General features: G+C 44.0%; 1 protein-coding gene across 1 annotated transcript in view; it reads right to left on the bottom strand.

The window, feature by feature from the left end:
* Window positions 1–12,695, bottom strand: part of LOC119583816 (integrin alpha-PS2-like) — a 99,188-nt gene extending 86,493 nt beyond the window's left edge. The window contains exon 1 of the mRNA XM_037932521.1: window positions 12,256–12,695. Coding sequence (XP_037788449.1) covers window positions 12,256–12,440 — 185 coding nt within the window. The 5' untranslated portion in view covers window positions 12,441–12,695. The remainder of the gene's footprint in view (window positions 1–12,255) is intronic.
* Window positions 12,696–15,000: the final 2,305 nt, after the last annotated feature.

Here is a 15,000-nt window from a genome sequence, read left to right as displayed (position 1 = left end):
TGTGGTAAAGTTGGCAAGACACATGCAAAAACTGAAACATAGGAGTACACATACATACACAGATGCAAGCAAGCAAGCAAACAAACACACATACACACATACTCACAAACACACACATACACACACACACACACACACACACACACACACACACACACTTACCCTACTAGACTACACACTCACAGGCCCTCCCTCACACAAATAAAAGGGTCTTTACAAAGTGCAAACGTAAATCATACACTCAAAAGAGACCCAAATGAAAGCGGACAATGTTGATCAAATAACTGCAGGCAGACTGACCACACCCCTGAACCTTCCCCTTTGAGGCAGCGGCCGCCCCTTCCGCCCATAACATCACTCACCGACACACGCCCACAAAGGAATTAATGGCGACCCTAATACAGTGTGTGGAAATTCATCGTCATCAAGGCCACTGTGATACCCTTTTTATTCATGAGATTATTCTCTCTTTCTCTGGATGTCTGTCCATCTGTCTGTCTGTTTGTTTGTTTGCCTGTTTTATATCTTTCGTCTTCCTGCACATTCTCTGGCTGTTAGCGTATGCACAACACAGTCAGTCTAACACACTCTTCGACCCTAGGCTGCTGCCTTCATTAACAATCCGTAAAATCTCATTACATAATCTTTAAAACACACAGACACAGACGCAGACACCGACACACACGCACGCACGCACACACACACACACACACACGGACCTTACAGGAGGATCCAAAAACGTGGGGCGTTGAGATTTCGAGGGACGTGACGTGCGCTGTAAACACGGCGTCTCCTCACCTGACAACACAAATGTAAACAAACACCGTAACTTCCCGTTTTCAGCGTCCCTTTGACAGCAATATGGGCCTCTAACTCGTCTAAAACAATAAACATTCCCTATTTTTGAGAGAGGAATAATATATATAACTCTACTGGAAATGCCGACGTCTGAAGATAAACATCGTTGTTAAAAAGTCAAAGAACCTGAAAAAAAGAAAACATGGGTTGACGGCCGTGTTTCCGAACAGGTTAATTTACAAGTCAATTAATTTTGTATACGCTTTTTAGCCGGTACCCTACAGCTCCGACGAACTCGTGCTTGATGGCGTGTGGTGATAGTCCCTTACTAACGAACAACACTTCATTCTTCTCTCTCTACTTGTTAACTTACTATCACCAAGGTTACAAATTGACCGACGGGAAATGGCGGTTTGAGCTTGAGGCGCATGGCAATGTATAGGGGCATGGTATGTGAGACAACGAGGGTCAAATATATACAAACCTTGCTAGAAAATATGACAAGAGGCCAAAGGTTAGCTGCCATGATCAATAACCAATTTCCACAGTAGAGTGACCTTGTGTATCTTTTTTTTTTATATATAGCATGGATATGAATAGACGTTTTATTAAAGGCACACCAAAGGGATGCAAAGAAGTAGCAAGGTGGCGCTTTCGGAACAGCCTCTCACACCCTACATGCAAATTACCTCACCTGGGTACCTGTATCTCCCCCCGTGATCAGGGCCGCCGATCGTTTGGAGCCAATAAATACACTCTTTTAATTGTGCTGCCGATTGGCGGACAGACACTCGTAGCGACTTACAAGATGGAGCTTCTGACTTGTACAGCTTCGTATACTCTCGCTTTTGATCCCACAGCAGATTTATGGGCGTAATTAGCATATTCCTGGTACGTCCGGTGAATCGAACTTACGGTGTCGACTTGTTGACGCTTCTTGGCCGGCGAGTAATGAATAGCCATACAATCCTACGCTTTCAGACGTACCAAAAGGACAACCATTCATAAAAAGGGAAAGGAAAAAGAAGACACAGAGAGAAATAATATACATGTAATTAAAATAAGAGGAGCGAGCTCATTAAAGATGGTAATGGAGAGCAGATGCAGAAAACAGAAAAGTTTGGAAGACGTACGAAACATAAAAAAAGAATAAAAAAAATAAGCGCAGTCACCAGCTGGCACTACTTCATCATCATTTCGTGCAGTTGCAAATGTAACAGCCTGGGGATATTTACGTCCTGCAACGAGTCGGCAGGGAAGTACACGGTTACAAAAAAATCATAATTGCCGCTCACAAAACACCAAAAGTCTTGCACTACAGCCCACGTCCACCCTTTTCACTCTTTCTCCCATTTCTCATGCAGGCGCAGTCATTCTACTTCTTGTCAGGTAAGCAAACACTTGCTGCTTCTCATACTGATTGTTATGCAACTGTCTGCAAATCTCAGTGTGCTTCTACCTGTTCGAAGTTTCTCCTAAACTTGTGTAGGAACAAAGATGTTCATTTACATCAACTTATTAGCATAAAGAAAACAGCAAAAACATTTCACTAAGTTCTAAGGTTCCAAATTACGTTCTTATAAGTCGCACTTTCTCGCGAAACGCTATTAGCTGAGGGTACATGACGTCATCCGACAAGGCAAAGCTGACTGGCGGAGAGGCGAGGGGCGAGGTCATGACGTCACAGGTGGGACTGGCTGTGACGTCACACCTGTTCCAAGAGACAAGGCGCGGAAATGGGAAGTTGCCAGTGACTCCGTGTACCTGGAATGCCTTTAAGGTGAGCGGAAGATGGCGTTACGGCCGCGCCAAGGTTCCGGAAAGGTGCGTCATGGCGTGAGTCACTCCGGGTGGAGATATTTTATTGCGATCTCCAAATAAAGAGTGGCATACCGAATTCTGCCTATCGTAGGTGACTAAACCAAACCTAGTATCAATGACAAAAATCCTTAACATGCTTTGCTATAGGTCAGTGTTTGTTTTCCTGTTGCAAAGATCTGCAATGAAACGCAACCGACACCAGAAATCAAAACGGCGACTAACGCAACAGGTCCAGTCCACCAACTCCCCAGCCCCGCTTCAGCGTCGGCGCGATCTGTCTGATGAAGCGATACCAACCCCCGCCTCCTTATTCGCCCGCCACAGGGCCACCCGAAGTCCTCATATCTTGATTAATGCCAGGAATTAGATGTACAAGGGTCAGGCGAGGGTGATAATTATGCAAAGCGTGTGGGAGCGACAATAAGCCTCGAACACGACGCCTGAGACTATCGACTCCGCCTCATTATCAAGGTATCGCACTGCCATTAGCAAGATAATAGACCATTAGAGCTTCTCGCGCCTGCTCTTAACTCTGGCCTTGAAATGAAGAATGAGAAAAGGGAAATACGAGGATGAGAGGGAGGCAGGAAGGAAGGCAGAGAGAAGGAGAGACTAGATATCCCATGGTTTTAATGACATGAAGATGGTGCCACCTGATATACATTTACAATGAAGAAGCAGCAGCGTGGCGGGGACCTCAACGTGAGATGCGGGCAGACGCAGATATGTTACAACTGTCACTAAGACCCTCCTTTGCACTCTTCACATTCGCGTACTGTCATACCATCCTCCAAATTGTCTGCAGTGTCTTGCAACGTTTATCATCTCGAGGGCAACTTGTCTATAGATTGTGCGTTGTATGAACCAAGTCGCATAAAAAAGGCAACAAAACGAACACGTCATCTCGTTCATATTGAGGATGAGCCATACACGCTAAAGTCAAAGTCGGGGTCGCTATCTGAATTCGGACATGGGTTTGGCCACGCTTGTAATAGAACCTCTTGAACGCAACCCATATAAATCTCGATAAACAATTGACGTATTGGTGTCGGGTTCACGTGCCTTTCATGCGGCTTCCAGCACGGCCAACTATCAGGTTCTGCGGCTGCGTCACGTTTCAGGGTTTCCGCCTTCTGAACCCTCCAAAAAGAACAGGAGAAACTGAAAGAAACTAATGCTATGTCGTCACTTCCGCAGCCGTTCAGCATAAGCAATACACATTTCGAAGAAAATGCAGGTGGTTGCGAGCTGAGTAAGTTGACCTTGGAATCTTGAGAAAAAAAAAGTGTGTTATTCTAAACTTCCTTCATAACGACGTCATTGTATTCCTTGCTTTCCGTGTGCGGGGGAAGGAATGGCTAGCGCAAGTTATGTTGAGATGTTCAACTTCAGTCAAGATTTTTATGCTAAAGTATTCCTTGCCTTTATCTTACGTCAGCTTCGTAAGCTTTTATAATATATAAGTACCACGATTATTTACTTTTCACTTCCCGGATGAAATGAATTAAGAAAAGTATCGCGCAAAATGACGAAAGAGAGAAATGCAAGAAACCTAAAGGAATGGACCTGCGTTGCCTGCTTCCTCCCTCCCTCCCTCTCCCCTTCCCTCCCGCCCTCAGTTTGGGGAGTGGGTGGGTGGGGAGGGGGGAGAGGTTTGCCCCACCTGGCGTCTTGTTACAATCATGGTTACGGTCGTTGACGTCACGCCGCTGAGCAGATCTGGTCGCGAGGAGGACGCGGGGGGGGGGGGGGGATCAGAGGGAGCCGGGCGCGGAGAGGGTCGTCAGGGAGAGTGGAGATGGGGAGAAGTGGGAAGCGAGCGAGTGGAAGGAGGAGGCTCAGACGCGAAGGAGGGAGAGAGGGCAGGGCGAGAAGGGTTAAGACACTTGCAGGGGATCTGCAAGAGTAAAAGAATGAGGCCCCACACACCGCCCGCCCGCCCGCCCGTCCCAGCTGCCGAGGACGTGCTACTGAAGGCGTCGGTGCCTGAGCGATACTTTGGCCAGGAATCACAGGCAGTCATTCGCCCTCCCCAAATCTTTCACCAACATTTAGATTTAAAATAGTTACTGCATCATAGCAGTCATCCCATATAAATATACACTGGTATGCAAGTTATCCGTGTCGGGTTATCATAATAATCGCATTTATTACATTCTGATATAGTACGAAAATGCAATTATAGCGATGCAAAAACATAATGTAACAGGCGTTTAATACATTCTGTTGAGTACGAATAATTATAGCAATGCATTAACATAATATACCATGCATAACCTAAGCAAAAAACCTGAGACATGCCTACGAGCCTATGTGTCTAAAGAAACCAAAATCACACACATCTCCAAACTCTTACGATCAGGCAGCCATCACAAGCGTGTAACACTCAAGACATCATCATGTGCTAGTGTGAGTTAAGAAGACCACGAGGACCTGGCTCTTCTTACACGACACTCGCTTGAACGTGGGGGAGGGGGAGGGGGGAGACGTTCAATGCCACATTTCCTCTGAGTTCTGCAGGGTCACACTTGTTTGCGAGAGAGATAATCAACAAGTGTAAAGGCAAAAAAATTATCACGCAGTTCGGCAGTGTTTTTTTTTCCCGTTCGGCTTCAGTAACACGACGCTGACAAGTTAGCGTCGGCGGCGAGTGACACGTGGCACATCAGTGACGAAAGCCGCAGTGACACAGCTCGATCTCGGGACGGGGTTGTGGCCACAGTGCTGCTTACCTTTACACACTTATTCTACTTGTATTGTAATAAATACTGAAGAAAAGAGTATGCTTCTAAACGACCGCCAATTGTGATTCCCACAGGAATGTATTCATCACTCTCTCCATTCTCCTCGGATCATATAAATCCCTTTCTTACATCTCCTTCGCCACGTCACTGTTTTGGATTAGTAATTCCCAACTCTGCGTCATACCAGGTGAGACTCTGGGCCGAGCAATTTCCTATGTGAATATAATTCCCACTTCCGCTATTTCGTCACACAGTGTAAAAGAAGTAATTCCTCCTATTGCTTGATATTTCGTTCTCAATCGTTTTCTGCGCTGCTTATTCTCGGTGCTGGACACTATGCATGTGAAACGGTATAAGCGTGCGTCATAATGGTCACAGAAGCTTACACGAACGAACCTTCGCTCACGGGCAAGGCTCTGTTGATGCCCGAGCCATGTGTCGGGGACTCGGCAAAACCGCAGGCAACTTACTCCTCCCCATCTGGTAGACAGTTAAGAGACAGAAATAAAGAGAAAAAAATCGCGTCTGTTCTTCTTGCTCTCTAACCGCGTCGTCCCAAGGGATGTTTACTCAGGTTGACGCCATGCACGCTGCCTTCGACCGCGTGGCCTACGATGCTGCAATCCGTACTACTGTACATTTCGCTTTCGTCAGACTCGGAAGACCTCTGAAGCATAAAAAATATCACGAGGTTTCGCTTTTCCTCGCATCCTAATTCAACAACAACAAAACTAAATCGTTTTCACACATCAAACAAACAAGCCACTAAACACACCAAGCCATTGACAAGGACAGATTTTAGGATGACTTTTATCCTCCATTTCCTCGCTGTATCTCCGACGCAGCATCCCCCCCCCGTTCAAAATTCTCCATACGGAAACCACCTGATAGCAATCCATCTGCCAGGCTCTGCAGTTGCCGAACCTCCCTTTTAATGGCACTAGGAAATCACGCCATGTTCCCACTAAAAACCCATGGCATTCCCGTCAACGCTTCAGTATCTACCAGCCTTCAGCACCTACCAGTACTCCCCCAGGCCTGGTATCTGCGACGGAGAGAATACGCAGCCAAGTAGGAGGCCATAAGGTGGGCCGAACAGCTGTGTAACCGGGATGTGCAGTACTCGAGCTCCCGTCGCTCTGGCCCTTTTGGAGAAGGGGAAGGCAAGGGGAAGGGAGGAGGAGGGATAATATATACTTGTGTGTGAATGTGTGTGTGAGAGTGTGTGTGAGAGTGTGTGTGTGTGTGTGTGTGTGTGTGTGTGTGTGTGTGTGTGTGTGTGTGTGTGTGTGTGTGTGTGTGTGTGTGTGTGTGTGTGTGTGTGTGTGTGTGTGATTTGTGTGTGTGATTTGTGTGTTTGATTTGTGTGTGTGTTTGATTGTGTATTATTGTGTGTGTGTGCGTGTGTGTGTGTGTGTGTGCGTGTGTGTGTGTGTGTGTGTACATATATATATATATATATATATATATATATATATATATATATATATATATATATATATATATATATATATATATATATATTTATATATGTGCATGTATAAGAGAGAGAAAGAGAGAAGAGAAGAGAGGAAAGGAGAGACAGGCAGACAGACAGAGGGGAGCTGTCCCCCATGAAAGTAACAGGATTACCTAAGGCCCCAGAAGGGTACAGCTGGACACTGCTGTCTCAAATTCCACTAGTCTCAATCATAAAGGCAGTCTGGGGCGGCGCCATGACAGCCTTTGTGAATACTTGACAGAGATAATGTTCATGCGGAGGGAAAATGCAAGGTATACTATACAAAACGGAAATTAATTGTAAAAAAAGTAAGATTGTGAGGGAAAAGAACAAAGAATTGTAAGATGAGCATCATACCTAATACGTTTTCGGTTTTAATCAATTCCGTGATGAAATAACTCGTAATAATAACTTCATAAATAACTTAGTGAATAACTCGAAAATAACCCGTACGTAATGAAATTTGTCGTTTCAGTTCCGCGAGAAGTGATTATCTGATCAGACGCCTCATGAAAAGGTTTACTTGAATTTACTTGGCTTGAATATTGAGGTATTTGAATTGCGACAGAAAATATAAGGAAGAAAACGGTAGAGGCAATGGACAAAAGTTAGAGTACTAGAAACGATGAGTGAAACAGCACGCGTGAAGTAATAAATATGTGGGGAGAGGGAAAGGGAGAAGGAGAGAGAGTGTGAACTATGAGATGGAACCACATGAGCGGTTGGGAGGGTAAGACGGGGAGGAGAAGGGGCGGGGATGGGAAGGGAGGAGGGAAGGGTGTGGGAGGGGAGGAGGGAAAGGTATGGGAGGAGAGGAGGGAAGGGAAGGCGACGGGCGAGGGAGGGGTGGAGGGAAGGGTATAGAAAGGGTGCAGAAGAGGGAAGGGAGCTGTCAAGGGAGGGAAGGGGGGAGAGACGGGAAGGGATAACGTAGGGGAGGGCAGGAGAAGGGTATCACAGGGAGGGGAAGAGGGTAGGCATGGGAGGGTGGAATGAAGGGAGCAGAGAGAACAGAGCAAGAAGTGGGCCCAGAATGAGGTACGGACAGACAAATGGCTCGGAGGATTGGCCTAAGGACTAACGGAAGTTCGAAACGCAGAAGAATGAGAGAGAAAGAGAGAGAGAGAAAGAGAAAGAGAAAGAGAAAGAGAAAGAGAGAGAGAGAGAGAGAGAGAGAGAGAGAGAGAGAGGAGTTGAAAACTACGACACAGGACACTAAATCCTTAACAGTCTTACAGGAGAAGTAAAAAAAAAAGAGAGAGAACAGAAAAAAAAGGATTAGAGAGAGACGACTCGGGGAGGAAAACGCTCGGGAGCGGGTCGTCAAAAAGCCATATACGGAGGCAGGATAAGTCTGACAAAGCTGCTATCACTGCAAGACCCATTATGGGGATGGAAACAAGGGGGTTAAAACGAAGTGACTGATGTAGCCTACTCACAGGCCCGGTAAAATGTCTCCCTCCTGCGTTCCTTGAGGAGTGTGGCAGCGGGAGGAGGGCGAAGAGGGCGCCACGCGTCGTAAAGGGAAATAAAGAAAGGAGGGTGAGGGTGAGGGTGACCTGAGGAAGGCCAAACCGCACGACACCCGGAAGCCAGGGTTAACGACGAGGCCGAACAAGACCGAACAAGGAAATGAAGAGGAATTGAGAGTGGCTGTGGATCCACTGGAAACAAAGCTATGGACAGTGAATAGGGTTGCAAAGAAATAATAGCAATGGTAGTGACAATAATAATAACGCCAAATATATAGTAAAAAAGAAAGAAAATGAAAATACATGACTAAATCAATAAACAAACACACACACACACACACACACACACACACACACACACACATATATATATATATATATATATATATATATATATATATATATATATATATAATATATATATATATATATTTCCACTCTCCGTGGAAAGGAACTGGGGACCCTACCACGTACTCACTCCAAGAGCATCACAACGTGAAAACTGCAATTGAGTATCATGCTGTGACCACGGCGGCTCAGACATGAACCTACCGTTAAATGATGATGATGAATCATCCAGTCAAATAATCGAACTAAGGCGGTAAAAATTATCCTATATCTACTATGACGTTAAACTGCAAAACACACTGCTTTGACTGTTGGTTTCGGATGCTATTCGGTGACCCATTTTCAAAATGAGATACCATTTTCAGATCAATTCCTACTCTACTATTTTGTCCAACTCCGTGCTGGGGTAAGTAAAAGTTTTCGAAACCGGAAGCGTAAGTTCAACCACAAAGTGACGCCTGATAACATTCACTATGACATACAGGGCCCGACGACAAAGTACACAAATAGTACCAGTAGTGGTATTACATAAGAGTTAATAAAGTGACAGTTACACTCACTGGTTTGCCACAACACATTGTATTGCTGAATCTAAGCGTTTATAAAATTACAAGCATAAAAAGTCGAACGAAAGTGAAATAAAATTCCCTCGTGCCCCAACATCTGCACCACACACGAGGAATACATAATGGACACACGCCATGCCTGATGTGATAGGCACAAGCACATCCACAAACACGTTCGGGGGAATCTGTGTCGTGTTTACATACAGAACGCACGCGGCACAAACAGACGCACGGGCTTTATACAACAGTGACATCTTTGAATGAAACCTATTCTCTTTAGTGCCTATTTACGAACAATTCACTATGCATACTGGTGGCTCCATTGGAATTTTATGATCAGAATCGCAGTCACGTACTTCATAGGCGTACTAGAACGCTTTGTACTTTAGAGAAACCAGAAAACGCCCTGTACTCTAGAGAAACCAGAGAACGCCCTGTACTCTAGAGTAACCAGAGAACGCCCTGTACTTTTGATAAACCAGAGAACGCCCTGTATTTTAGAGAAACCAAAGGGCGCCCTGTACTTTATAAGAGCCAGAAAATGCTGAAATGTGACGTCTGAAATCTGCCTTCACTCCCGAACATCCGCCACCTTTTGTTTTCAGAGAGGATGGGTCGGTCACTTCCCTCTCTGACATCTGCATCGGGGGATGTCAAATCGTCGCCGGAACTTGTTTACAGAGGCATACGGCTCACGGTTTAGATTCTGTTCTGTTTTTCTTTTCTTTTTTTCTAGTTTTTAGATCATAGCAAAGCTAAAGTATCGTAAAAATACCAGGGATGGCGAGAAAGAAAAAAAAATAAAGAAAGAAAGCAACAATGAGTTTCTAGTTAAACATTTCGGTCATTATTTTAACTGACAACAGTTAGCAACGACGCCACACGCTGAAGCAGTAGCATGAGCCAGTGTTGCCAGGGTGGTGTTGCATCATTTCCAAGGGGAGGAGGGAAAGGGAGAGGGAAGGGAGGGGGAGAGAGCGACGAGAGGAGACGAGGGGGTGAGGGGGAGGAGATAGGAGAAGAGAAGAGAGGGGAGAGAGGAGAGGGAAGGAGAGAGAGGAGACGATGGGGGAGGGGAGGAGAGGGAAGGCGGGCCGGGGGTGAAGACCGTAATCCCAGCTTGGAGGAGCAAGATAAGCAAAGTCACTGAGGACTCCCTTCATGCGGATTTAAACATGTGAAGGAGGCCGGGGCAAGACAGGGCTAAGTGAGAAACTCCTGGGATCTAATGTACCAAGTTTGTGTAAAGCAATACCCACCCTTCGCGTCTACACGTTTGCTTGTTGTTTTGCCTTTACATTCTGTGTGTGCGTGTGCGTGTGCGTGCGTGTGTGTGTGTGTGTGTGTGTGTGTGTGTGTGTGTGTGTGTGTGTGTGTGTGTGTGTGTGTGTGTGTGTGCGCGCGCGCGTGCGTGCGTCTGTGTGTGTGTGCGCGTGTAAGTGTAGTTACACACACACACACACACACACACACACACACACACACACACACACACACACACACACACACACACACACACACACAGATACGCATAAAAACATGCATATATATGTCTGTGTATGTGTATATATACATACATACAATAAGTATTGTGTATATATATGTATGTATCTTCTTTTAACGGTAGGTTCATGTTACACACACACAGAAGTATGTATGTATGTATGTATGTATATGTATATGTGTGCATGTATAACATAACAAGCTTAACAAGATATCACAAACAGGAACTGCATATGACAACGTGGGGCGTGAACTGCCTAGCGAAAAGGTGCTAAAGTGTGATGAATTTTAGTGAACGAGGGATGCCTCATGGTGGGAGGGAGTGTGCCAGAAAAAAGTACAAAACGTAACAACACACGAACAAAAAACACAAATAATGAATCATATCAGTACCTCACTTTTCCCCACTAACTTTATCCGCGAGTTGGACATCGTGACCTAGCGATAATGAATGGATAATGAAGTCAGGTGCATGTGCTACGAACCCCCCCTCCCCCATTCCTCTTAGCGGATGTAACGACAGGGTGTGAAAATTCCTTATAAAGCTTGGCCATCCCAATGTCGTATGTTGGTACTGGATGGAGGAATATGTAACGCGGCAAATTCGTGATCAGGATAGATTTCACGTTTTGTTATTTGTATATTCTAAATCATGGGGGGCGGGTCTTCTGAATGTTTCGGTCCTTCTTACAAAACACAAGGTACATTGCGGTGTTGCTTATACGTACACAACAAACACGTACATACCCACCCATAAATATATATGTATGCATGCATGTGTATATATATATGTATATACATACAAACACATATACGTACCATCTATCTATTCATCTGTCTGTCTGTGTATGAACCTACCCACATACATACGCATATTGAAAGAGACAAGTAGAGAAAACTACCCTATTAGCGGCACCATTTGACCAGTCACTGGCACCGGCGTCATCCGATCTGGCTTATATCATTCCAACAATATCTGTCCCATTACATCATACAATAGCGTCACAAGAGCATGTTTGGATCAGGAGACTCCATCTTTTAGTGTCTTCTCATTTCAAAACAAAAAGATGCTATCGTTAATCACTACTTTCGTTGAAAATAAGCGCGTTGCCCCCCCCCCCCACACACACACACACATATATATAAAGGAAACCCGGATGCGATATATTATTGTCATCAATATACTTTTAAAACTTAAACCGTTAATGTATAAACATCCCTCGCAAACTAGACTGGAAAAAGTGCATGACGATAATAAGCTGTGAATCACGAAATCCTGTCCGTATCTCATGCAAAGTATGCCTGACCTGTTGCTGAGCGTGACACGAGAGACGCACTCAGATAACTTTTCGAAAATCACATACTGTACACACGAAAAAAAAACTGAATAGTTCCCCCTCAAAACTAGTTCTGGCCCTCTGGTTTGCATGTTCATGAATAACACTTAATGCTCGAGCGTTATTAGAAAGGTTTTATTCGATAAAAGACATAATGCGACTTACCAAGCCCCCTGGGTATCGCGGTGTTGTGCCACACTGAATCCGAATTTGCTATCGGAGGGTCCTCTATGAAGCACAAAATAATCCGACTCGATGTTGAAGCTCATTGCCGCGCCGAGAAGCAAGCACCAGCATGTCAAGGCACGGAGAGATGCCATCGTGATTGCTTTTAAACTTCCTCCGTCCATGATGGCAATGATCGAGCAATAAATACACTTGCTCGTAGTCTTTTTTTCAAATTTCTGTATATAATCTCGTGGAGACAATTCAACGACACTTGTTATTCAATTGCTGCCATCGTAGGACTATCACACCGAAATCCAGTCTCTCCTGCAGGTCGATGATCACGAGATTCAGAACGAACCCGAAAGTGAACTCCACTCAGAGGGCGCTCGGACCGTCCGCTCGCACACCCTTCTCGCACCGGCGACAAGCTTCAACTGGCGGCCCAGCGACCCGTCCCGCGGTATAAGAGCAGAGCGGGTGATCTCAACTCTTCCTGAGAATATCTTATTTAATCAAAGAAACGCGATCAAACATGTGACATTCACTCCGCTTACCATTGAAGTTAAGGATTATAATAACAGGAAAGGAATGTCGTTAAAACAGTACCTTTCTTATAAATCACATTCAGATCCCCATGAGAAGTGGCTCTCCCGGTAGTTGCCAGCAAGGGATTTTTGTTATAATCGCAGAATAAATTCGTACACCATCTGTTCGTCCTAAAATGTTATTGCAGATTTATTCGCGTACATTTTATGACAAACTGTTGTTATGCTTTCAATAACTTGTGTAAGATTTAATGAACAGATGTATTTCACAGTTGCATAAATATTGAAAATACTGAAGGTAGACTAAAATATCAACCGCACAGAACTGTCATAATTCAGAGCTGAAAATTAAGATACAAATCAACCCAATATATTTCAGATACCACACATGACGGAATCATGATGTGTTCCTTACACTTTTTGTTTATGCTTCTCAAGGAAAGAAACAATCTTGACCAGACAGAATTCCACGTAAGCATAGGCCTATACTCATAAAACAAGAAAATCTAAGCCTCCAAACAATCAAAAACCTATATACGTAGCCTTTAGCAACACATACATAATCAACAAACATCGAAAGGCCTAACCTCATTCTTCCTATTCTCTCAGTACCTCACTCCCGAGTACCTCACCCCATCCCCCCCGACCCCTACTTTGCCTCCCATGCCAACTGGAGTGACGTCACTGGGAACCGGCTTCCAGGATGCGCTCAGCTGCTTCATATCTGTGACGTATTGGATAAAGGAAGTTTCTGGGGACCATTTTCGTGATGTCCGATGAAACAGTTTTTATTATTTTTTTTTCTATGAAAATACCTGCTTTTTTATGTCTGGATGTGTATGTCTTTATATCCCACGCAAAAACGTTATCAATGGATATTTCTTATTTGTCTAACATAAGCATACATATATGCAAACATGAATACGATTAATGCGATTAATGAAGTAAAGAGGTGAAGAAATCCAAGGAGGTGGGGGTAAGAAGGTAAAGTGTTGAAATTGTAAGGAAGTTAGAGGTTATAAAAAGCAAGGGGGCGAAACCCCTTGCGTGGTTTTGTTTCTTTATCTCTGGTTCATGTCTGGAATATCGAGGGGGGGGGGGAAGTAATTGTTTTGATTTTATATTTTGTTTGCTGCTGTGCTGGCAGATGTTATTATTAAAATTGATGTGCTAAAGTAAACACTTCTCTTTCTTTTTGTAATAAATATGTATATAATCATATATATATTTATTTGTTTATATATTTTTAGTTTATTTACGTTTTATTTTTTTTTATTTTTTTTTTGTAGTAACTAGATTAATGGAACTAAGAAAAAAAATTAAATAAAATTTCATTTTATTTTCTTTGTTTATTTATCTGTTTATTTATTTATTTTTTTATAGCTATTTAATTAACGAGGAACGATTAGCAGTTAGTGATGGGCTTAAAATACGTTAAATTAAAGTTAGTGGCTACATGACTACAGACAACTGTTAACTTTGTTCATTTCTTCTTCTTTTTTGTAACAAGAAAATCTAATGCAAAAAAAAAAAGAAAGAAGTTGGGAGTTCCAGGGCTGGTCGAGAGATATAGAATGTAGTACAAAAAAACGTGGGGTAATGGGTGATGAAGGGGAAGTAAAGCTAGACAGAGACAGGAGGAAAGCGGGTGAGATGAGATGTGGGACGAGTTGATGTGAGTGATGAGAAAACAATGTTAGGATATCTGCTTAGAGAACCGGATCAAGTGTTTAGATATTCATGTGTGGGGGGATTGAATACTGTGACAACTGAAACATGAATATCTATTTATTTATTTTTATTTTATTTTTTATTTATTCATTTATTTTTCAAGTGCTCTGTCCTACAAGGACGTTGGCGATCATGGTTTATACATGATTTTCTTGGCAATTTTAGAGCGGTGGTTTGCCGTTGCCTTCCGCCCGGTGTTTTTATCGAGTGACCAAGTATATATATATATATCTAACCGAGTGGTTAGAGCATCGGACTCAAGACTGTTACGATGGCAATCTGAGTTCGAGTCACCGGCCGGCGCGTTGTTCCCGTGGGCAAGGAATTTCAAATGGATTGCCTACCTTCTTCTTTCTTTTAACGGAGAGTCCCGGTGTTACCTAAAAGGTAACACCGGCACTCTCCGTGGAAAGGAATTGGGCATCCAATCAGGCAAGGGTGGCACTGTCATATAACCTCAGGCTGC

The sequence above is a fragment of the Penaeus monodon genome, chromosome 17, assembly GCF_015228065.2.
Source record: "Penaeus monodon isolate SGIC_2016 chromosome 17, NSTDA_Pmon_1, whole genome shotgun sequence".
In the NCBI taxonomy this organism is placed as follows: domain Eukaryota; kingdom Metazoa; phylum Arthropoda; class Malacostraca; order Decapoda; family Penaeidae; genus Penaeus; species Penaeus monodon.
Note: the sequence above shows the minus strand (reverse complement) of the source record. Positions and strands in the feature narration are given on the sequence as shown.